The following is a 23,597-nucleotide window of genomic DNA, read 5'->3' as shown; positions in this document are numbered from 1 at the left end:
CTTGTGAGTCCACGCTCGTTTCACGTACGCCGTTATCGCCTCTTTAAAATCTTGCTACGATATCGATGCAGCATTTGATTCGAGAGGAACATCCATCGCCTCTTTGGTTGCCAATTGGCAAATTTTTCTTATCATTTTTGATTTGCTTTCGCGCTAATGCCAATTTTCATTAGGACGATTCTTCAACATCGATTTGTATTTTTAAGCCTCCTCGTATATCCTCGTCTCTGTGATATCATGGTGCATCCACTGCCATTCTTGCAGTTTTTTGCATTACTTTCATCTTTGCTATTCGACTTTTCGCTGCCGTGCCCCATAACTGTGTCCCAGAAGTCCAGACAGGTTTTATTAACGTTTCTCAGGCCGTCAGTTCGTCGTCTAATCTGGGAAATGTTTTCTTATAAATTGGAACGAGATGTTTCTTCGTCGCTGAGTCGAATGAGAGGGACGTTGAAACGCTTTGTGTCGGAGCACGAAGTAAGTGTTAAGAAAGCTCTCGTAATAACTCACAGAAATAAAGTTTTACACGAATACCTATAGCATAAAAATAGCTTCTCTATGAAAATTATTTATTAGCATATACGTATAGTATTCTAGATGATGGAAGGCTGATCAACGATCGGTAGAGAACGTGTTAAACGTCACGACTCTCTCACGCATTCCTTCGAAACGATGGGACAACAAAGATATGATTGATGCATCGCTATACCGAGAAATACAGTAACGAATTATTAAAGATTTACGTAGACAGCACGAAAACAAGAAACGAGGAAAACGTCGCTCGACGTTTCTTTTCAGAATCAAGCTATTAATACGTAATTGTGCCAGCGACTGTGAAAGTAACATTAAATGAAAATTGGTTTTTTGTCGATAAACGCTACCTAGAGAAAAACACGTTGCATCCAAATATATTAATATATTAATTTTATAAAACAACGAAATAGAATTATGAAATTTGATAGAATCTACGTTTAACGAACAAACTTTTCGCGTATGTATACGAATAAAGTGAATTTTACTAAATTTCATTTACGTAAGAAGCTTTACAGCGGAAAGAGTAGTAAAATTGATCGATCTCCGAGCATCACGGTAGAATAGAATCGTATTACAAAGTTTGACGACTTTTATACTGTACAAGGGAACCGTGTACGATCGTCGAATTTTATTAAGTTTGCTTTGTACGGTACATTCCATATTAAAATATAAAATCTACCACTATCTTTTCATAAAAAGGGTTTCCTCGTTTTATCAAAGACATATTCACACACTCGAATTTGCGTCAGTCATCATCCTTCCTTATCTACGATATTAACTTTCCAATAGAGGGACTTCATATCGAAAAGAATCGCACACGAAACGATGAAATGATGATCGATGATGAGAAACACGATGAACCGACGATAATCTTGCTTAAAAACACTGAATTGCCAATTAACGTGCAGCATCTAACGCAATAGCGCTGGACAGTGGCATTCGGAGGCGTAAGAACAGAGCTAAGCAACGAATTTGCATCTATTAAATGCGAAGGTAACAACGACTCTATTGTTCTTCTTTTTGCTCACCTGATAGTCGATCGAATATCGCGTCTTCGATGAAGTCAGGAGCAGACGATACGCGAATTAGCGCGGTAGCGTTGGAATTCTGTCTGAAAGTTGAAGAGGAACGAGCAGGGTCGACCAAAGCGAAAGTTTCTATTGAAAGAGGAATTCTCGTTAAATTAGGAAACAAGATCGTCAACTTCGAAGAAGATCAGGAAGTTGAGTACCTTCGCTGGGACGAGCGAGCGTATCCAGCAACTGTTTGCAGCGAGCCCGTCACACCTCCAGGAGCAGATGATACGCGAATTAGCGCAGCAGTGTGGCGATTCCCTGTGTCTGAAAACTGAGGAGCAGCGAGCAACATCAGCCAAAACGGGGATGTAATTGCTGCGCAGAAGCAGATGATAATGGCAATTAGCGCAGCGGTGTGTAGCGATTCTGTCTGAAGACCGAAGAACGGTGGCGAACATCAGGCAAGCCGAAGATGTGATTTCTGTGGAATTTGTGTAATTTCAACGAAATGCAAAGGAAGATCGTGACCGGGGAAAATCGGAAAGTTGAGTACCCGCAACTGGCTAGAATAAGCGAGCATCGAGCACTATTTACGACGAGTGTGTCAAATGTCCGCTCATGCATAGACCTACACAGCCAGTAGTGCATATCTGTTATTTCTCTGTCATAGTTTATACGCGATCTATATATATAAACTATGAGATATATAGTTCGTGCCAGCGGCTCGTATATCTTTCAGTTCATTTCCTGACACGTTCCACACAACCAAGGGAGTAACATTTGTCATGTGATACCCCGCGTTTGCGATCCTCCCCTTTTAATTTTTCCACAATTTCTCGATTATACTTAGCTCGGTTGCAACGGTCGTAACCCAATTAGTCGGCTTTTACAACCCTGTCGTGTCATATTGTACGTAACGTGCGCGTATTCGTCGTGTTTCGCTTACTGTAAAGTGTCTGCTCGTATTCAACTGCGCTTTTTAATTAACTATACCTTTCGACGTGTCCTGTACTCGTCCTCCGGCTTCTTTCGCGTATATAAATATGTCTGGTGGTGGTAAAGTGTCTGCAATGGTATTTACAATGGCTCGCTGATATCGTACACGTTGGAATTGCAGTTAGTGCGGATCGGTGGCATACGTATCGTGTGAGATGTATGTTTTTTGACGAAATGCTATGAATAACATGTCGAATTACGATAATACAGGGAAAAAAGTAAACGGGATGCGGCCGCTAAATTTGCCATCCGTGAAATATCAGAACGCGTTATTGATCAATGTTAGGTAAGTATTTGCAACTTCGTATATTTATTAAACATCGACTAGTACTTGTAATTATTAAACATTATTAAATATCCGAGTTAAAGCGTGAAGGGAAATTTTTCTTTAACTTTAGATTACGAAATAATATTGTATTAAAAATTTATATATTATATTATAATTGTAATAATAATGTCAATATAATACACGTTAATATAATTATTTATACGAAATATAATACAGCGATATAAATAATTTTACTTACCTAATTATAATATTAAGAAATTGTCAAAGAATTTTCAACTCGAACGTTTTCATCGGATTTTTTCGCAGTTTTATCCGCCTTTCTCATTCTCTAAAAAAGCTTCGACCCATTGTATAATATTCCTATAGATTTATAGAATCATTCGATCTATCGTTTCCGGGAAATAGCTGCAAGTTGCTGTTACAGAGGCTTCATCCGTCTAATTTTTTTACCGACATCTAGGAAAACGCACTGTCTCTCGTAAAATGTATTTTTACCTTCGCTTTGGAGTCCCTTTCACGTCGTTAAGTACGCTACAATGCGATATAAACGTGTCTTGTGCAATAAATTTTAACGTTGCGAAAGTAAAGAAACGGCGTTGGAGAGTGTCAATTTTTCCTCCATTTTTCATTGCGTATTCTTGTAGCTAAGATTTCGAAACTCTGCAAACCCAGAGTCTTTTACACCGTCCACTATCGAGACACGAACTTTACGATCGTGTTGCATCCATATCGTAGCAGCAACGATTAATAATTTATAAACAATTATTCACGAAAATCGTGCTAGTCGTTCCGACGATATCGCGAGAATGTTAAAAAGAACGTCAAGGGGGACGTGAAACGAATATTAAAAAAAGGTTTCATACGAATCCTGCTATCCTACACCAGGACGAGTAAGAAAGGAGAATAAATCGCTTCTTTGTCAGGGATTTTTACAATTGCTAACACTCGCGTTAGCCCCATTGAGACGAACAAACTTTCCAATGGTTGTTCAACCGGACGTTTATTGAGTTTCCTAGAACTGTCTATAAAACACCCTCCACCTATCCTTTGACGTATGATAAAGCTCGGAAATAACGAGTTTATCTTCTGTTCGCCATGCGATCCTTCGGCGTACACACCGTCGATCGCGACGCCTCGCGCAGAAGGTTTTTATCATTTTTATCGTGATCGCCAACACGGTCAAACATTTCACGCGAATCTATCACGCTTCGATTAATTTCGCTTTTTTAATAAGTCGCCTGTTTACGTGGACGGGATATCTGTGTTCCTCTGTTGTGTCAAGTGCTGTTCGATCGCCTCGATCGCCTCGAGTGAATGTGAAATTTACGATTTAATATCGGAACTATCTATTTTTAATACTATCGTTACCATCGTGTTAGACATTGGCCCGTTACAAACTTAGATAACGAGTGGGTTACAGATATAAGTAAGAATGTAATAATTTTACAAAAGTATACGAATAGATACATAATAAACGTCTATGATACATACTGTTTTACCAATTTCATTCCACGGAATGTTCATCTATGATGTTCTCCAATTACGTTTGAAACAGAGATACAACCGAGCATGATCGTTAGAATCACCGCGTATAGTCGATGCTGTATTTGTTGTTAACGCGAGTAACGAAATTTTCAGGTCACCCAAGAGTAGCTCGCAGTTTGGCAAATTCGACAATCTGAAGACGGAGATAGACACTATCGGAAGTAAATTTTAAGGATTGTTCATATAACAAAAAACTTACGATCGAGCGCGGGTCGAACGAATCTCCAATCGAACTTACAAAATAAATTTTCAGTGTCGGAGCCGGTAGCAGCTTCCGTCAGCGCCTTCAACCCAAAGACTGACAGCTTACACGCGTCTATGAGGCCGATCATCATGTTGGCGCAATGCTTCTCCTTGTTTCCTGTGTCCGGTATCAACAACTCCGATGCGTCGTACCTCAGGTAATCTGTTTCCCATCGATGATCTATTAGAAACTCCATGTGTCCTCTACGATTGCGTCCATTGCGCCCATTGTGCCTCTAACTTATGAGATAGCCGGGTAGACAACAATTGGGGACCCCTTTGAGATCATCGACGCAGACTTCACCGACACCAAACTTGATTAAAAGTTTGCTAAAGAAGAATTTTACGTATGATAACGATTTATTCGTATTTTAGTCCCATAGCCTGTTACAGGGATGTGTTGTTGCATTCTTGTCCCCCGGTTTCGTACGCTATAGTTATATTCTCTTGCATCGAGCTCTTAGTTGCTACATTATAGGGAATTGTATATATTCCAAGCAATCTCTCGAAATCGATAATCTTGAGCGATAGAGCTGAAACGAACGGATGGGCTGACATCTTTCAGATAGTTTCAACAGAATCGAAGTCATTTTTACTTACAAGATTTACAAGATTGCTTCGAATATTTGGCACAATTTGGATACGTAATGTAACTCGAAAAGTACAAATGACTGAAACATCAACTACGATTATTAACGCGATTCTCCTTACGTCTAGGTTCACCTGGCGCAGCCCGAAATTTGTATATTGTGCGATGTCAATTTTTGGCTCGTCGGTGATGACGATATTTAACATTTTGAGAATAGTTGCGACCGGAGTAAATTCCACGAAAATGAGTAAGAATTTTGAAGATATTTTACGTTTACTTCGTTCAAATATTCTAAGATATTTACATATAAAAATTTGCAATTATTTCACTAAAATTTCATCGATAGAAAAAGATTACAATGGTTTAAAAACACGATTGTTTCATATGTAAATAATGTGATAAATCCTAACACAATAGGTGGATTAAATTGATCGATCATTATCTATAACATTATTATAACATAATTATTATAGCATTGATCCGTTACAACACAAGTAATATATTTTATTGTTTATTTACGTAAGCCACGTTCGTATTCAATGGGACGAATTTGATCGCTTCGTTGCTGTTCCTAAAGTTGTCGATCCAGTGGCCCTGTTTGATGGTAACTTGGGAGAAACTCGAGAAAGAGCTTTCGCACAGGCATAGAAAAATCTCGAAAATCACTCTGGCCACGAAATTTAGTATCGTGACCATAGTAGTGATGATGATTGCATTAGGTAAGTGACACTCTTATCGTTATTTTATTTATTTACTTATTTATTGCGTGATTCTAACCTGATCCTAGGAGTCACAGTTTGTGCAATCCCTCCAACCAGTGCTTCAAAGTCTCCAAGTTTCTCTCGCACAAAATGTACCTTTCTTTTACTTCTTTCTCCCAAAATCTGTCGTTCGCCTGCGCATTCCCGCGTCTCGCTCTTGCGAAACGAAAACTGTTGTTGTTTCATTCCACGTTCTTCCTCTATTTGGTACTCGGATACACCGAAACACGTGGTAAGCTTATACCGTTTGTTACACTTTGTTTTTTATTTATTCCGCTGTACCCTTTTTGATCCCTTGATACTTGCTTGTCTCTTTCTTTCGCAGTTGTCTTCATCCTCTTTTCTACGTACGCTCCACATCCTCGTCTTCGCATAAATTCTCCCCTTTCCTTAGCATTTACCGTGTCATTCGGTTTTAGCCTTTGCTCCGCCAAACATCGTTCCCTTAAACCGAAAGTTCTACCTCGTCGATATTTTCTGATATTTTTTCTGCTTTCTTTTAATCGATGTACTGCGATTTGTTGTTGCAACAGTTGAACACGGTTTGTCGATAGTCCACGGCTACATCCAAGCTAAAGAGTGCGCCGCACACAAAGCGGAAGAGGATATACTTGGTGTGTATTTCCAGATGCAGTTTCCACAGGTAACACCTATTTCTCTCGTTATCAACTTTCTTCCCAACAAATTGATATTTTTTTTTTTAGAAGGGGCCGTGTTTTGTTATTATTTTTTATTCCCATAAAAGTTCCATCTACGAAAGCTGAAGAGCTTTCAACGATCCTTTCGTACTCCATGGTATCCACGTTTTTATTTCCGCACTACATCGTTCTCCTGTATACTTCTTATCACCGCTTTCATCTTCCTGCTAATTTTTCGAATAGCATATTAATATTACATATTATTCGTACAAGTCGCTTATATTAGATGTGCAAATGCGTGTAATCCAAAATTTTCATTGAAACTCGAGGTTCATTTAAAAAAAAAATACTGCAAGTTGTTCGATCAGTCGAAAACATTCTAAATAGAAACGCGTGTTGGCCAGATATTTTCTAGGATACAGTACAGTTTGTGGAAAGGAGTATTGGTGGACATCTGTAATATTCTCAGTACCTTCTCGTGGAATTTTGTCGATCTGTTTCTCATTCTGATCAGCATCGCCTTGACAGATCAGTTTCGTCAACTAAACAGTCGTTTGAATTCCATAAGGGGCAAGGTAAGTGACTGCAAATATTCTCGTATTTATACACGTATGATCGAATCGAGTATTGCATCGTCACGTTAAGCGTTTACTCGGTGTTCGCACGTTAAGTGCCTTATTGTTTGAAAGAACCAAAATATTTCACGTAATTAAGTAACTATCGTTATTTTGCAGATTACAGAATATCATTCGATAGAAAAGTAACTACGCGAGATACCGTATATATATATAGTTGATCGTTATTATATTGTTAGCTGAATTAAGTAGCGCAGAAAATATTACAGTTTTTAATAACGAATGTTGGTCCTTAGCATCATTTCATTGTTAAGGCAATGCCCGAATGGTGGTGGGCCGAGGCAAGGAGTGAATATAATCACTTGGCAACGCTAACAAGGCAGCTGGACTCCCATATCTCCGTTATGGTTCTTCTCTCTTTCGCTACCGATCTGTATTTCATCTGCATACAACTACTTTTCTCTTTCACGTATGCACGACAAAATGTCATTCTTTTATTTGTATTATCGCACGTTCGGTATGCAACGACGTCCCTCCGCGCCATGTCCTAACTAAGATATCGAACATTTAAAAAGCAGCCCGATGCGAGGCATTATCGAGAAACTCTACTTCGGCTTTTCCTTTGGATTCCTGTTGGCGAGAACGACAGTGGTCTCCCTGTGTGCCGCTACGATTCACGACGAGTCGTTACTCCCGGCCCCGATCTTATACAGCGTTTCTGGAAGCAGTTTCTCAACGGAAGTAAGATTTCCATTCTCGCCTTTATCGTTACGATTATATCAGCCCGTTTAATTGACTTTCCATATGGAGCGTGTAATAATTTTATCGTTTTCGTAGGTGATGAGATTCCTAGCACAAGTGACAACGGATAACATTTGCTTGACGGGCATGAAATTCTTCTCGGTGACCAGAAGCCTCGTATTAACAGTACGTATAAAATATATAACGTAAGATAACGATTTTAAAAGCGCGTAATATAACGCGTTTGTCCCTCGTATAAGCTACGTCCTGAGAATCAGATATTTTGTTGCGCGATTCCAAACACTTGCGAAAAGCTTGTGAAAACGCCAGAACAGTTTCGCTTCGCGTGGATTTGATTCTCGTGCCGCGTCTGATCACACCAACAATCGCTAAAAAGATTATCGAATATCCAGCACGTGTTTGTTGGCGACAATAGCGTTCGCTGAATGATTGAAAATTTGTTTCAGGTAGCAGGAACCATAGTCACGTACGAATTGGTGCTGGTGCAGTTCAACACAACGCAGCAAAGTGAAGTGTCGAACAGTACCGTGTGCGAGGTGAAGTAACCGCGTTTTCAAACGTCTTTCGACGCGCTTACAAGGAATTTCACCTAAATTATCGCCTTCCAGCCTTAACATCTTGCTTTACAATTTCCCATTATAAATATTTCCATATCTTAAATAGAATAGCGCTTATTGCCTAAACCGCTGTATATAAGTGCACAGTGTGAAGAATGTAAAAGTAGGGCGACCTACACTCGTGCCAGAGATAAGTTGATGCTGAAAACGAAATTTTTCTTCTACAAAGAAACGTTCCGTGGAAATTGATATTAGATGGACCGCAGATTTTCATGCAAATTAAAATTTATAGACAAACGCGATACTAGGAAACAGAGCTTAAGCGAAGATTTGTTTCCCCTGTTCAAAACTGTAACGAGAATCTTACTCGAACGTCTTGTACGTTCTTATTCATTATACACATTTTCTGAATCTTCGTGTATCGTATAAACGCATAAGAATCTGCACATCTATGCAGACGATAAATATCGTTTCCAAAAATCTGCAACTACACGCTAAATCTTATAACAACGTTGCTATTTCCATCGAAATTGAGAAGCATTACGAGACGAGACATCGTAACAAGATGTAGGTCTTCTAGGCTCTGGACCAGATGACGAAATCAACATCAGAATGGTTCTGCTTAAACGGTTTTCGTTAAATTTGGTAAAACATTTTTGCTTCGATTTGCTCCAATCGCTTCGGATCATTGTATCGTACAATCGTTCTTCGATTTCTTTTCTCCCTGATTTATTTTCACTCTTATTTTCTTCCTTTTCGTTTGCTTCAGGGTTAGGTCAGGGCTTTTTAAACCACTGCCCGATACGGGATCGCGTAACAGAATTACGGGGTCGTGAAAATTTTTGCAGCTGCCGCACACCACCGAGACGAGACACGTAAGTCACCTCGCGTTGAAGGATCACGAGGAATTCGCCGAGTTATTATTAATCGACACAAGTATAAAACACCAGCTTTAAAAAAAGAACGTTCAGAGAGACCTTTCCTTGGAATTTAGCTTTGTCCTAATAAGTGGTAATGCGTGGTAAAGTTATAAACGTAACGAGTAGTTGTTTAAAATTAAACTTCCTTCGTTTATTATCGATTAATGGTTTCGTTTGTATATTTATTTTATGTACCTTTCTACGTATATAACTGGAATTGCGTCAAATTTTCCCGAGGCAAAATGCGGTGGCGAGTGGAAAAAGTTTAAGAAGCGCTGGGCTTAATAATTGAAAAATCACAATGTATATACATTGTACATACAATACAACATTTCAAGTAATTTATGCTTTATGTTTCATACGTGGTTTAAGTTTTCAATTATAATGATTTATATTGTAGTAATTTATAGGAAAACTGTTCCGTGAGTGCTGCTTTGAAAACAGACTTTTGTATAGTTAATGTGTGTTATATATAATTAACAATTTTTCTCTCAAAAAATTAGGGAACGCCCATTTATTTAAGCAAGCAAAATCTTTTTGCACAAAATAATGCTTCCTACATTGAACGAAACATTAACACCAGAAGTAATAAGAGTATAATCTGAGCAGATAGTAAAGGCGTTACTCGATTAATTAACAGAGAGTGTCACGGAATACCGAATAAACTGAATATATTATCTTGTAATATATAACGTTTCTCAAGTATAATTTTAGCACTGTTCGATGTTAAGAATCGAAACGGATCGTCTGGAATCGTAGAGATAACGTACAATCAATTAAATTGGGTAAGTACCAAATTATCATTGGTCGCGAAAACAAATTAAAAGTTCTTGTTTTATGGATACCAAGCAGAAAGCAGTCGATGCAGTTACAATAACAAAATTGTTATAGCATTTTGAAATGTCCAATTATTTGTTCTAAGCACAGCGAAATTTGTTTTGAACAAATCAGTTCGTAATTTGTCATGAACAAATTAATCTGTAACTTAAACGAACTATATATATATATATATATAATGAAATAAAAAGTACAAAAATATAAGGTTCGTTAGGAATAAAATAATTAATAAATGCTTGTATGTAGCATAGTAATGTAAAATTGTGCCGTAGCTTTTCAGTGGTAAAAGTGTTATAATATGATGTACAATATTATCTATTATTAATATGAACTATTATTCGCTAAGTATTAAAATATACATATGTTTATATTAATACATAATAATATTACACGTCTGCCAAAGATATCTGACAACCATAGGTTTGATCTTTTTAATTTCGTTAAAAAGAAGCAGGATCGAACGATATTGCCTTCTCGATTTTGCATTCTACGTATGAAGTTACCTGCAGACACAAATCGTATTCATTTTATTTCGATTTATCCCAGGTATTCAGTCGAATTGAATGCTAAGGAAAAAATTGCTCGTATTATATTTTATATTGATATATTATATGTATTAGAAGCCCTGCATAAACGTGTCTCAAATGCTCGAAAACAAAACTTACTCGTCGAAGACGATTATGGTTTTTCGCGAGATCCAAATTATAAAAACGTTATATTGCGCGTAAAATTTACGACATGTAGATATGTACATATGTACGTATGTATTATAAGTAGTATAATTTCCTTGCTTCAGCGTATACTTTCCAACTTCACTTATCAATCCGTTGTCTGAGTCATTCTTCAACGCGTTCGCCGCTATCAACGATAAAATATAGCTGGGCCGCATTTCGAATTATACACGATATCATATCTCCTCCTTCGTCAGAAGTACGGTGGACGGCGAAAGAAAGTTCCAAGCTCGTACCTATGTATAATAACTACGCTACATCGATAACTACCTCTGTATATAAAAATATTTTGCACTAATTTTGTTTTACCATATTCGCAACAGTCACGCGCATTTTTCTTATTAACTATCTTTCGATCACCGTTATGTATAATAATTAATAATTTAATTTATGGATGTTGAAGATCGTTCGTCCCAGTTAACATGCAAATGGAATTAACTAAATGCTCCTTTGTTTCGACAGGATCCTTCTTCTATGACGTAGTTCGTCTCGTTGGAGCACACTAGCACACCGTAATCTCGGTTATTCGTTAAACTTCCTTATAAAATATATCGATAAAGGATATTGCTGCAACAAATCTTACGTTTGGTATTACTTGGAAACAAGAAATACAATAATTGCAACAGTTGTAACTACGGAAGAGTGACCAATGTTTGTTATTTTGTTAGCTTCGCAATCTTTGCGTTAAGAGTAAGAGCAAAAAGTAACGAAGTAACTATGTAATTGCTTGATATTCCTTGAAAATTCGAAGTTGAAATTGTTATTCTGGAAATGTGCAGGTGTATGTAGTTGTAACACACACATTTTATTGTTTATAGAAAAATAAAGAAGAGGATGAAAAGAATGTGAGAAATTGTGTCTAGTATTAACGTCTGTCATTACATCAACCCCCTCTCCAAGAGAGAAGAACCCACTTGGCTCTTAATTGTTCTAATTGAAAGAGAAATCGGCTAAACTGGTCAAATAACTACCTCCGTGACGTTTAAATAAAGTAATTGTATATTTTTGTATGTACAAATAACAAGAAATGTCGTCAGAGAGATAGGCTAAAACACGAATTGCATACGTAGTAACAACAATATTATCAAAAATATAATTACGAACAGATCGATAGTAGCGTAAAATAGACGTCACTGAATTTTGCTTTATTTACCATCAACAAACTGCAAAAGCACAACTTCGTACGTTATGATTGCTCCGGCCACCTGTATACCGATATATTTTCTATCAATAAATTATACCATAGATTTTAGAGATTATATTTGGATGTACGTAGATATACTGATTTACCGCAAGCATAAAATTTCTCGTGATCGAAAAGAAACGTAATCCGGTTAACGCCACCTCGTCTGTCGCCAGTTGATACTGCAATCTCTGCGCCTTTGAACAGACAATGTACGTTTTTAATTCGTTGCGAATAAACGTGAATTTTCAGAATAAAGGAAAAACTTCGGTCCAAAATGCACGGAAGAATATTTTGAACTTTCCAAGGAACGAAATATGCACCTAGGAAAGATAATTACCTCGATGCCGTAACTGGATGTGGAACAATTGTACAGATAAGGTAAAGCCTCTTTACTTTGATCGTGTATCCTGGCAGTGAGTAAGGTGACAGCACAGGTGCGAATAATAAGGAAGCCGAAAGAGCCGAAGAAGTAAACCGCGCTCAATGGGCTGCTCTTTTCTGCTATGCTTTTAACAAAAATAGAATAACAACGTTAATCAATAAGTTAATCGAGAACGTTACGTAATCAACTATTCGTTTCTATGCTTCTCGTTAAGCTATGTATACGAGAAAGGAGACCGTGTAATTAATCGCGCAGTAAATTTGTTTAAATTTTATAATATATCGATGGCCGGATATTGTAAACTCTTTGGAAGAAGAAACGATCGTTGAGAAGACGCACAGATTGTGACAAGCGCATAATTACGAATCAAACCATGATATTACTTCAATCGTAATAAATGCACATTATGTAATTTGAAACCATCTGTAAAAATATGATATAATTAGTTTTGCAAATAATTAGTTAATAGTATGAAGCTACGGATAATTTTGAAACGTAAATCGAATGCTGAGACTTAGTCATTTTAACGGGAAAATCGCATCGTTGCTCCGCTACAGGGCTTCTTATGTTTACGCATCTATCGTAAAAACGATGAATAATCGGAAATTCCCACGAGAAACTGAGAAACGCTGTGCTCCGGCGCGATTCTTTTTATTACGAAAGACAAAAATTATATAAACATTTCTTATTTTGCCAACCGAGCTGACGTATCATCGATCCTTCACTCTGACTTCGCTCGTGCTCGTCATGCTCGTCATGTTTATTTTACCGATCTGGCAATCAGCTAAACTGGGAAATTACCGGCGATCAAAACTTGCGACTTTGTTAATATTTTACAAAGCCGAGTACTTTGATGTCAATAGAACGTGGCTCTACGTACTGCCAATTACGAGCGTCTCGTCTAAATGAACACGTATCGGCCTACTCTTTTGTCAGCGCACGTTACATTTATTTCTCTCTAATATGAAATGCCTCGCCCAATTGGGGCGAGTCGCGACTCCAAAGCGGCTGAGTCCTGGAAAACCGATGTCATTAGGCGAAATGAAAATGCTTTCGAATAATTACGCAAATCCATCGTATCCAAGATATGATAGGTAGGGCAATTTCTAAAGGCGGGGCACTGGATAATTACGTTTGAAAAATTTGCAAGGTTAATTCCATTTCCACGATTGCTATAGCGTCCGAACCGACAAATTTTGAAAAAGCAATATGTTTCTTCTTGGTGGGATCGGAGGATATCAAACGAGATTGAAATTTGTTTAATTAGACCGTTTTCACGATTATTACAAATCGTAATTTATACGGAGGACAGATTTCTCAGTTGTAATTTCTCTTTGGAAAAAAAGGTGGAAAAAGAATGTGACATCTTCGTGCCTTGTAAATCGAGTATACGTACGACAGTCCGTTTAATAGCTGAAGACAGATGAAGTAGAGGTTGTTTGCGAAGGATAAAAGGATTATGGGAGAGATATGCTCGTCCACCTTCTTAACAACGCAACTCAAAATCGCATAGTGTTCGCGAAGTTCGCGCCAGTAGAATATCGGCCGATATTTGGTCACCGTCACTGCCAATTTTTTGTTCAATGATTTATACCTTTCGGCCAAAGCAGTAGCAACCTAAACAATTATAAAAACAGAGGATTAATCTTATTGAAACGTCGTATACGTTGCTAATTCAGTTGCTTTATTGTACAATAATAAATTTTCTTTTTAAAAAGATCTTGTTCGAGCAAATACAGCTCGTACGATTTTAAGTATTTTGGCTTGAGAAAGATATATTCTACGCTTCAAGTAACGGTAACTGTACGAAGAATCGGTAAGAATCGGTACTGATCAGATTATTATTGCCTTAAAGAAAATTCCAAAGAAGGTCCAAAACAATGACGAGAATACTGTCTTCGGTGGAGACATTCGTATTAAAAGTAATCACTTTTACTTACCAGCATGATAAAGAGATCGGTGAAGTTCCAAGTGAACGTGGCCAGTTTGCTAACGACGAAAATGTACAATCCGAAGGCGAAGTTGTAATTCACTGGAAACGAACGTGATGCTGATTAAACGACGTCATTGCCTTCGTAACGTTTGACATTCGGTTTTTGCGTTTAAGCGGTACAATCTCACATGTGTCGAAGATGAAGGAATGCGAGCGTAGAGTGTACGTCTCCAGGAAGCTGCGAAACGTGGAATTCGATGAGTTCCAGTCGTACCCATCGACGTTGTTGAACATGCTTAGGATGTGCTCGACCAGAGCCAACACCAGTATCACGGAACTTAGGAAGAAAAATTTCCATCGCAGCCGCGTCGGTTCTATGCAATTGCTGTAAACAGTGAAAAGATAAATGGACTAGTTTGTTCGTGTCTGAGAGTTTGACGATTCGTCCAGTAACCCGAACGTGTTTTAGCTTTACGTCGTCGAGCACGAGACCTTGGACAGGAAAATTCTATTCCACATTTGCGACTTATCTTCGTATATATCGTATCGGCGATATTCTAAACAAATGTTCGATTTCGAATTCGACGAGAATCTTTCCGAGTCGCTATGTTACCACTGCGTTACGCACGAACCTAAACGGCCCCGGTAAAGCTGCAGAGCGAGTCCAGTGTCTTTTCTAACAATTTCTTTGATCCGGCGTAACTTTAAGCTCGGTATCGATCAACAATTAGAGAAAGAACATCCAACAACGAATATGTAAAATACACGGAAGAATATTCTATCGTAAAAAAAAAAAAAGTTTGCAGGTAGATATCGGATTATCGGTGAATCTATTGGCATCTCATTTGCACGGTAGAACGAACCAATTGTAATTTGCCAGTACGGTACCGATTAACAGGTATCCAAGCTCGCGTGCACGGCAGATAAGCAACAAACAAGACGATTAGCAAACTCGCGAATCGTGCCAAGCTCTGAACCTGGACAAGAGTGTCGAGATATCGACCTGTCTATGCATCGTTCCATGGCTCTCCATTCCGACTGAAGAGGTACCCAGCGTGACGACAGCCAGAAAAATAAGACGCTGCCCAGCAGACTGTTCCCGTAGAACACTGCACCGACTGTCGCCGAAGCTATGCCACCTGCAACGCGATACAACATCGTCGGTTTATCTCGCCTCGAATGTAATTCCTCGATAACTAACGATCCTTGAAGCCAGCTAAACGAGATCGAGCCGAGTATCTGTACTATTTGCGACGGCACGTGAATGCTTGGCGGGATGAAATTAAGCTATTTCAAGGAGCAGGTTAAAAAATCGATGGAAACGACGTTTTCTCGGGTTCGATCTTGCTTTTAAGAGATTTCTGAGCGGTCGATATCCTTTCGATCGATACTGGAACGAGTATGCTAAACAGTATGCTCCAGTTACGATCCAATGCTGGGTTGGATCGGTGCACCGATACGCTACTGGACCGACGCAAGCCCAACTTCAAGAAATAAATCACGCAACCATTAGAAGATAGGAAATGCGTCTATCGGACGCGTGGAAAGTTGCACGCAACAATAAATTGATAAATTATTTTCCCAAAAACTGTTCAGCTGATTACACATTTTAATAAGTAGAAGACGCTAATGTAACGGAGTAATAATAAACGGTGCTTACCACGTGTCTGGATCGTATTAGCGTTAAGAGTTTTCACCATGTGAAGCACCGATACGATCGTCATGAAGAATATCGTCGAGGCTATGAAACCTGAATAAAAAGTGACGAACGAAAATGTCTTGAACTGGAGTTTGGATGGTGACACGGACCGGACTCCAGCCACTGGAAATAAACCAAAGACTCGGGCTATGCTTAAAACAGGCCCGATCGCGCAATGAAAGCTCTCTATCGTCTGCAAGAGAATAAACTTATAGATGATATTTCGTCTGTCTTTCTCGTCCGAGTATCTCGAACGAGTATCTCTTACGATGGAACATCCTCGATCCGGAAACTCAGAAAATTATGAAACTTTGAAGATACGTAGAGCATACGTAGGTAGGTACGCGATTTTTTTCTCTCTTCAAATTCTAACTGTAAACTGTAAAACTGACCGCTGAAAATTCGGCTATTTTGCTATTTCGTGTTGATTTACAACTCGCAAGCTGTAAGAGATAAAAGATAAGTTCTCGGGCAAAAGTTACTTCTTTTAATTAGTTAGGCTTGTCATCTGGTGAAAGATTTGCCTATTGTCTATACAGGGTGAACCTAAAAACAACGAAGAAAAGTTCATATAAGAAACGTGCTCTATTTATCTTTTTCCAAGCGAGAAAATGAATTTTACGCGACGCTATTCGCTCCTTCGTAACATTTTTTATAATTTTCGTTTCATAATTCTCATTATTTCGAGCATATTCTCTTTCGAGATTAATACGTAAAGTCTCACGTTGAAGTCTGCCGTGTAGTTTTGTCCATCTCGAAGTCTTCCAACGGATAGATCGTTTTCCTGATTCGTGCTTAATTCCCCGACGTCGTTGTCGTTCCTGCGATACGTAAAGGAGGACCAAACCCTCAAGCTGGAAGCTTTGCTTCTAAGGGGTACATCGCTCGACGTACCTTTCGATTTTAACATCATGCATCGATCCTCCTGCATGCTCTTGCGTATCGCTATTACATCGTGTAATAGCGATCCTGTCGAAATAACAACGCAGTTATTAGACGACGATGCAGTGATAATAGTTAGCAACGTGGTTTTAACCAACTAATCGATGTGTTCGTATTCGATAACCTTTTATCCCGTATTTTTCTCGCCACGTTCTCACAGTTCTATGTTCTCTCCTGTATTTTAAATAAAAATAAGCGGCGGTTTCGTCATTTTTCTGCGTCAAGCTTCTACGATTGATATTTCAATGGATGTGCTCGTAACGAAGACAACGTTTATCGACTCTTGTCATTTCCCGAGCTGACGAAATACGTAACACCCTGATATATCTAATTTTCAATTTTTCTTAACAAAGAGTATCGATCATATTACGCGATAATTGTCCTATTATCTTTAATCGTATCGCAGGAGAGATCGTGTTCGATTAAACGAAGTTGAATGGAAACTGTGAATGTGCCACGATACCTGGGCACGTGTCTAAGGTTGCTTTCGGAGAATTGTACGTTTTCAAATGATGATTTGTCGAACGACGTGGCTCAACCATCGAAGACGATGCCTGGTTTAAATAAAGAAAAGCAAATAACGCGTGGAATTCTTAAAAATATCAATATTACCCGCTGCTGTTACTAGATTCAAATCATTTTGATACGTCGTCTGGACAGCAATCAGCGATATTCTGTTATCAATCTTGACAATAAGAAAAACGGGGAAATATAGCACTAGTCGTTTAACGAGAGCTATTCTTGACGAAGCTTTGATAAATGTTGCTTTTGTAGAAGCAGTTCATTTTGATTCAACAATAGGTAAATCAAGACACGAATAGATCGTTTTCGATGCTATCGATAGGCCAGCATATTGCAAGCCTTGCTTCTAATTACCGGACACCGTGTATTCTTCTCTAAAAAGTTGACAAATTTGACAAGGCTCGCTCTTCATAATCGCTATCAAACAATAATTAATGTATTCCTTTATTTGCTGCTTTATTACCTGAATTTCACGCAGATAAGATAGAATTCTATCGAATGTGTTTAACGTGTTTCAAATTTATATACATCAATGAAAATGTTAGATAATATGGATGATAAAGAGGCAGTTTATCTGATACGTCTGGTCTTGTTTTTCATCTTCTCTGTCGAGTTAGTTTCTTAGAAATGGAATTAGGATTCTATTAAGTACGTTTAACGTAATACAAAATTATATAGAGCAATAGAAGCGTTAGAGAATGATGGAAGGTAAAGAAGAAATTTACGTAATATTTCTGGTCTTGTTTCGTTTCGAAAAATGCAAACTTCCTGCGCGTCTTGACAAACACGAATCGACTCTTATCGTAGAGCTTGTCCAATGTTCCGATCGACAAAATGGAACGACGTTTGTTAAAAGGTTCGTGCATTTGATTTCGTCTGCACATTTAAATTTAGACTTATATTCTATCGATTTCTCTCTGCAACTGGACTACTATCAGTGTACTTGCTGTATTAAAGTATTTTAACACACATGACTTGAAATATTTATTATTTGCAGATATATAGATTTATAATTTGAATCTACCATTTAACTATAGTATAAAGTATAGCATGGAAATTGATATTACGCGTGTTAAATTTTACGTAGACGTACATGTAAAACAGCATATATAGAACCGTATTAATTTCGCGAATTTCACATTGTACGGAATGAAAAACGAACGAGACGAAGCTACAAATTATTTGTTCGTGTATCTAGTCGTTCGTTCTCTAGCGAAATCCAAATGAGAAGTGAAATTTCATTCGGGGACAAGATATCAAGAAAACAAGAAGTTTCCCCTTCGAAGATAAATTGAAATACAAAATTTTAGAAAGAAACAGGAACGGTAGTAAATAATATTTTATAGTCTACGCCTTTGATATCGCGTGTCATCGATCTATACGTGGTGGTATTAATCGTGCTAATATTTCACGCTTTATCAGTCCTCCGAAAGAACATTTCGCCGTTGCAGAAACACGAGCTAACGTCTCCTATTTCCAATTCACGTCGAGCTGCGGTTAACGTTAACGAGACACGCGACAAATTTCGATAGATCGTACGAGAAAGTGGCATCGTTCGTAGAACTCGCTGTAGTTCGATTAATTGCCAAGCATCGTGGACATTCTGTGTGGTGACGCACGCCCCGGGACAACCGCCGATCCCAATGATGCATTATATTCCAGGGAAAAAGGTGACCCGTGTTTATCTAGGATGCGGAACAGCGTGTTGACACTGTAAAGTCTTGTTAATTTGCGGCTTTTCTATTCTCGTGTGTTTCGTTCTTTTCCTTCAAAGAAGACTATTAATAGAAGATAATTGGATTACGAGACAGAAACGTTCTCTTGGAAATTGAAAGAATTTCCAGACATTTCGGTTACCTATTGCAAACTAATCAGCGATGATTCTTAGCGAAAAAGCGCAGAATTATTTAATACCTTTCCCCTTTCTTTAGTTTTATCATTTAACATTTATGGGAAGATAAAACTGCCCTGGCTGACCGACCCCTCCTTTCGTTCGTGTAAGGGAGGTTTGCTCGCGTGCAGGGATATTTTGGCCGATATTTAATCGTCGGTAACTAAAAAACGAAGCTGAAAACAATTTTTTTGTTCTTAACTTTCGTCTTATTTCGAAAGCTTCGAGGATCGTCCCTTAAATTTCCCACGTGTGTCTGTGCGAGAAGTTTCATCTAGTTGTTTACTTTGAATTGTTCCGTGCAAACGCGGATAAGTTGAATATTTGAAAAAAATTAGATAACACGGAACAAGCAGGTAACTCGAACATTCGTAAAATTTTAAACGTGTAAATTAATTGTATAATGTTCATGGGAATTTAGAAAATCTAACTATCGCTATACACGGTCTTCTAGGTTATTGTACTAACTTTCCCCAACGTGTTATACTGAGAAATGCCACGAAACTAACACAAATATGTTATGCAAATATAGTGACACGATAAGGAACGTACCCTTGTTAATATAATACACCGTACGGATAGATAACTGATATTTATTATTACACCGGTATAATCTAGGTTTATGAATTACTGCTTCGTTTATCAAATAAGTTCAATAGCACGTCGATATTAGACTTACATTGATAAAGATACGGATAAAAATAGACACCTCGGAATACGTGCCACACACAGTGTCTCAAGGACATGTACCATTCAATAACTCGAATCTCTTCGTTATTTTTAGAAATACAAAGAAACGTTTCTTTACAAAATTGTTATGCCATGGTGGGACCGCTTCACGGGGGAAAAGAAGTTTATACGAAAACGTGTCCCGTCCAATTTTATCTTTCAATTACAACCACTTTTGTGTTTCGATAATTCGCGACTGCTTGGCTCCGTAGAAGCTGCTCGAAATGGCTACCCTCTATCTAAAATCGTAGTTTACATCTCTGAATACCATAGTCATCATATTCTCTGCGACTTGTAAGAGGTAAATTGCCGCCCATGTGTCGTTCGGATTGCGGACGATCACGGTGCGCCCCGCTGCTTAGGCTGACCTCCTTTCGTTCGTGTACGGAGGTTTGCTCGCGTACAGGGGTACTTCGGCCGATTTTTAATATCTCTGATCGTTCGATTTTCCTCTTCCTATTTCCACCTTGTTATATATGTGTACACGCAATTCTTGTCGACACGGAAAATAATAAGAAGCGTAGGTGGCACATCTCCGGACGCTTGACGTTCTAAACTTAGCATTCTCTTTTTACACGTTTAATATCAACACATTTTTCTAATAAACATTTCATCGAGTTACACCTTTGGGAAATATCGAAAGATACTACTGTAAGCTAGGAAAAGCCAGCAACATCACATGATGTAAGACAAAGAAACGTTGTATACTTATACACGCGCGGTATTATTATAATGTAAGACTCCTTGTTTTACTCCTTTATTTATGGCCGAGTAACTCGCGATGGAGGTCACTGAAATCGTCTAGATTATCCGTTTTGATATATAATAAAAAAAAAAGTATGGCACACTATTGGAAGTAACAGAAACGCCCTTGATTACCTTCAAATTTTGATAGAAAAATATCGCGAACCGATTAGCCAAAAATAATTTACAAATTATTTCACTTTTAGTAAACTCACACCAGTTGGTAAATAATTTTATAATTTTCTTCAAAATAAAGATTAAGCGAAAACGATTGTTCTTAAACTCCGATAAATATTCAACGCGTGCTTTTCATAACTTTTACACAAAATTTACCAAAGCACAGATAAATTCGTGCCGATTATTTTTCATAAATCGTCCACTTCGTTTAACACTTTACGCAACCATCATTTGATTGCTTCTCCAAAATTGAAAACATGTTAATATAGATCGCGAAGCTATTATTCTCACACAAGGAAATCTTTAGCACAATCTAACTGCACAAAAATCTGATACCGTGTCTTACAAAGTTTCATGCAAGTTAAATTATTTATTTTTTCAACAAATCATTCCACGGTGTATTCGTAACTACGTTAATTTCCAAATACTCGACGAGATAGTTCGATTGATTATTTAATAAGCTGCAAGAGAATCGCAAATTCGCTAAAATTAAATGCGCTTCCCTCGAGCGTGTGATCTTATTCTTCTTTCTATTCTTTTCTTTTTTTCTTTACAATCCAAATCGAGTCAATGAAATTACGAGAAATTGAAAAAAGAAAAAACGAGTATAAAACGCTGTTCGTTCACGGTGGAAAAAAATCTGCACATGTTTAAACAAAAGTTTAAACATATAATTTTACAACGCAAAGTATGTTTCTTAATTTGTAAATTCGACAATTTTCACTTCAGATATTCGACGTGTGTACGATATTATTAGAAATGGTGTAAAATGCATATCATTTTACGTTCGCATAGATAGAAGAACGTCTGAATAATTTAACAGTCTCAATCAAAGTCCAGTTTTAAAGAAATTTACATAATCGAAATACTTACTAAATCAGCCATCTATGTAATTCTAATATGCTGGACGTCCTGCGTTATGGAAAATGAAGAAAGCGAATGCAACAGGTCGACTTTTAACAAGAACAAAAGAGTATCCTACTGCACGAGTATACCGCTGTGTTACTACCTCGTAAAAAATTCCTTGATTCAGGAGAAGTGAACTAGAGACTCGGACCTGCGCCATGCATGCCTGATCAGATAAACGCTTATACTACTAGTTTTTCGCGCGCTTACTTGGCATAAATCAACTATGTGGTAGAATATAGACACGGTTGCTAATTGTATTTGTAGAACTCTCTCTATATACCAGTTATTATTTCGACATTATCATAAAAGTTTTAATCTTGCATTTATTTATGGTGTCACTCGGTTATAAAAGAAAGGAAAATTTTAGTTAACCGATGCTTTATGCCGTTACAAACTAGTACAAGTTCTATTTTACCGTATATATAAATTTAATCTAATAAAATTAAAAGACCACAACTTTACTGGAACTTTCATAAACGAGAGTAAATGAGAAAAAAATAATAAATGTAATTTGGAATGCAACAACATTATACGCGAGTTTATTTCATTAAGAAATATCTTTTGCAACATACAAGTAAACCAAAACATTGCCTTACAGCCTTTAATCACTTGCAACGCACTGTTTATGTTTTTGACCAGATTCTAAATTTTGAGAAGCTCGAAAAGTTAAAAATATTCGTAACACTGTGACAAATTATCATTTCTCGAAACATGGTATGGGTAAATAAAAATCACAACATACGCTAATCCTAAAGTATTTTACTAGGCTAATGTCTTCTTTATAACATGAAATGTTTTTAAACGTATCCGTATTAACGATAAGTCTAAGACTGTACACACTACTATGTCTTTAGTATTCTTATACTTTTTTACAAGCTGATACATTAATTATATTGTATTTATTTGACATTTTTTCAACAAAAGAACCGAAACACCATTGTACATATAATCTCTACCAAATTGCACGTTGTACACCAGACAACTTGTTATAATCGGCCAAATCCCTGAATACAATTCTTGATAATCTCCACCTATGCACAACACCGTGTCCACGAGAAGTTAATATACACCGTGGTGTTAATTGTCTTAAAGCTGTCTGACGTGGATTTATCTTATCAAATTGTTGATTAATTTCTTCCTGAAATAGCAAAATAGATTTAATAAACAAAAAAACCAATAGCTGTAGTTCATCTAATAATCCTTTCAACGTAACAAATTTCTTCATATGCTTATATCACAGTTTGAGGTTATATATATAAAGTACATATGACGCACTCGAATTTCCACTGGCAAAATATTATTTCTTTTCATAGCTAGAAGTCGCAGTCGTTCTTCCGCATGATCTTTTGCCATTTTTCTTCGTTTAATATCACGAATCATCCACCGACCAACATATTTGTTACGTATTTGCTGCAACTAAACAAAGAGTATAGTAAAACTAAAATCTATTGGAAACAATATATGGTTTACTAAAATATATTACATCACGA

At 37.5% G+C, this 23,597-nt stretch overlaps 3 protein-coding genes across 9 annotated transcripts in view; 1 reads left to right on the top strand and 2 right to left on the bottom strand.

Annotated features, from left to right (window-relative positions):
* The first annotated feature begins 2,165 nt into the window (after positions 1-2,165).
* Positions 2,166-9,937, top strand: LOC139996402 (gustatory receptor for sugar taste 64f). Of its 5 annotated transcripts, XM_072020773.1 has the most exons (12): positions 2,166-2,832; positions 4,474-4,541; positions 4,634-4,781; positions 5,341-5,459; positions 5,737-5,931; positions 6,507-6,616; positions 7,016-7,186; positions 7,483-7,655; positions 7,762-7,927; positions 8,024-8,113; positions 8,395-8,484; positions 9,275-9,937. In XM_072020773.1, exons 1-12 carry the CDS (start codon positions 2,726-2,728, stop codon positions 9,278-9,280), a joined length of 1,443 nt encoding a protein of 480 aa, XP_071876874.1. In that variant the 5' UTR covers positions 2,166-2,725; the 3' UTR covers positions 9,281-9,937. The 5 variants fall into 5 exon arrangements, with proteins under 5 accessions (XP_071876874.1, XP_071876875.1, XP_071876876.1 ...); XM_072020774.1 differs by lacking the exon at positions 9,275-9,937 and having other exon boundaries at positions 7,501-7,655; positions 8,395-9,035; XM_072020775.1 differs by lacking the exon at positions 9,275-9,937 and having other exon boundaries at positions 7,501-7,655; positions 7,765-7,927; positions 8,395-9,034.
* Positions 9,938-11,926: 1,989 nt separating this feature from the next.
* LOC139996403 (gustatory receptor 5a for trehalose) lies at positions 11,927-22,258 on the bottom strand. Of its 2 annotated transcripts, none has more exons than XM_072020776.1 (10): positions 22,072-22,258; positions 16,918-17,162; positions 16,155-16,386; positions 15,498-15,633; positions 14,683-14,879; positions 14,502-14,611; positions 13,958-14,178; positions 12,517-12,685; positions 12,284-12,373; positions 11,927-12,198 (listed from the first exon to the last, which is right to left on the bottom strand). In XM_072020776.1, exons 2-10 carry the CDS (start codon positions 17,122-17,124, stop codon positions 12,139-12,141), a joined length of 1,422 nt encoding a protein of 473 aa, XP_071876877.1. In that variant the 5' UTR covers positions 17,125-17,162; positions 22,072-22,258; the 3' UTR covers positions 11,927-12,138. The 2 variants fall into 2 exon arrangements, with proteins under 2 accessions (XP_071876877.1, XP_071876878.1); XM_072020777.1 differs by having other exon boundaries at positions 14,502-14,593.
* Positions 22,259-22,987: 729 nt separating this feature from the next.
* Positions 22,988-23,597, bottom strand: part of Mrps14 (mitochondrial ribosomal protein S14) — a 67,335-nt gene continuing 66,725 nt past the window's right edge. For both annotated transcript variants that reach the window (XM_072020788.1, XM_072020787.1), the window contains exons 3-4: positions 23,383-23,523; positions 22,988-23,245 (exon numbers count right to left, since the gene is read on the bottom strand). In XM_072020788.1, coding sequence (XP_071876889.1) covers positions 23,060-23,245; positions 23,383-23,523 — 327 coding nt within the window. In that variant the 3' untranslated portion in view covers positions 22,988-23,059. The remainder of the gene's footprint in view (positions 23,246-23,382; positions 23,524-23,597) is intronic.

This window comes from Bombus fervidus, chromosome 18, assembly GCF_041682495.2.
Source record: "Bombus fervidus isolate BK054 chromosome 18, iyBomFerv1, whole genome shotgun sequence".
Classification (NCBI taxonomy): domain Eukaryota; kingdom Metazoa; phylum Arthropoda; class Insecta; order Hymenoptera; family Apidae; genus Bombus; species Bombus fervidus.
The sequence above is the reverse complement of the archived record's forward strand: the minus strand, read 5'-3'. Positions and strand labels throughout refer to the sequence as shown.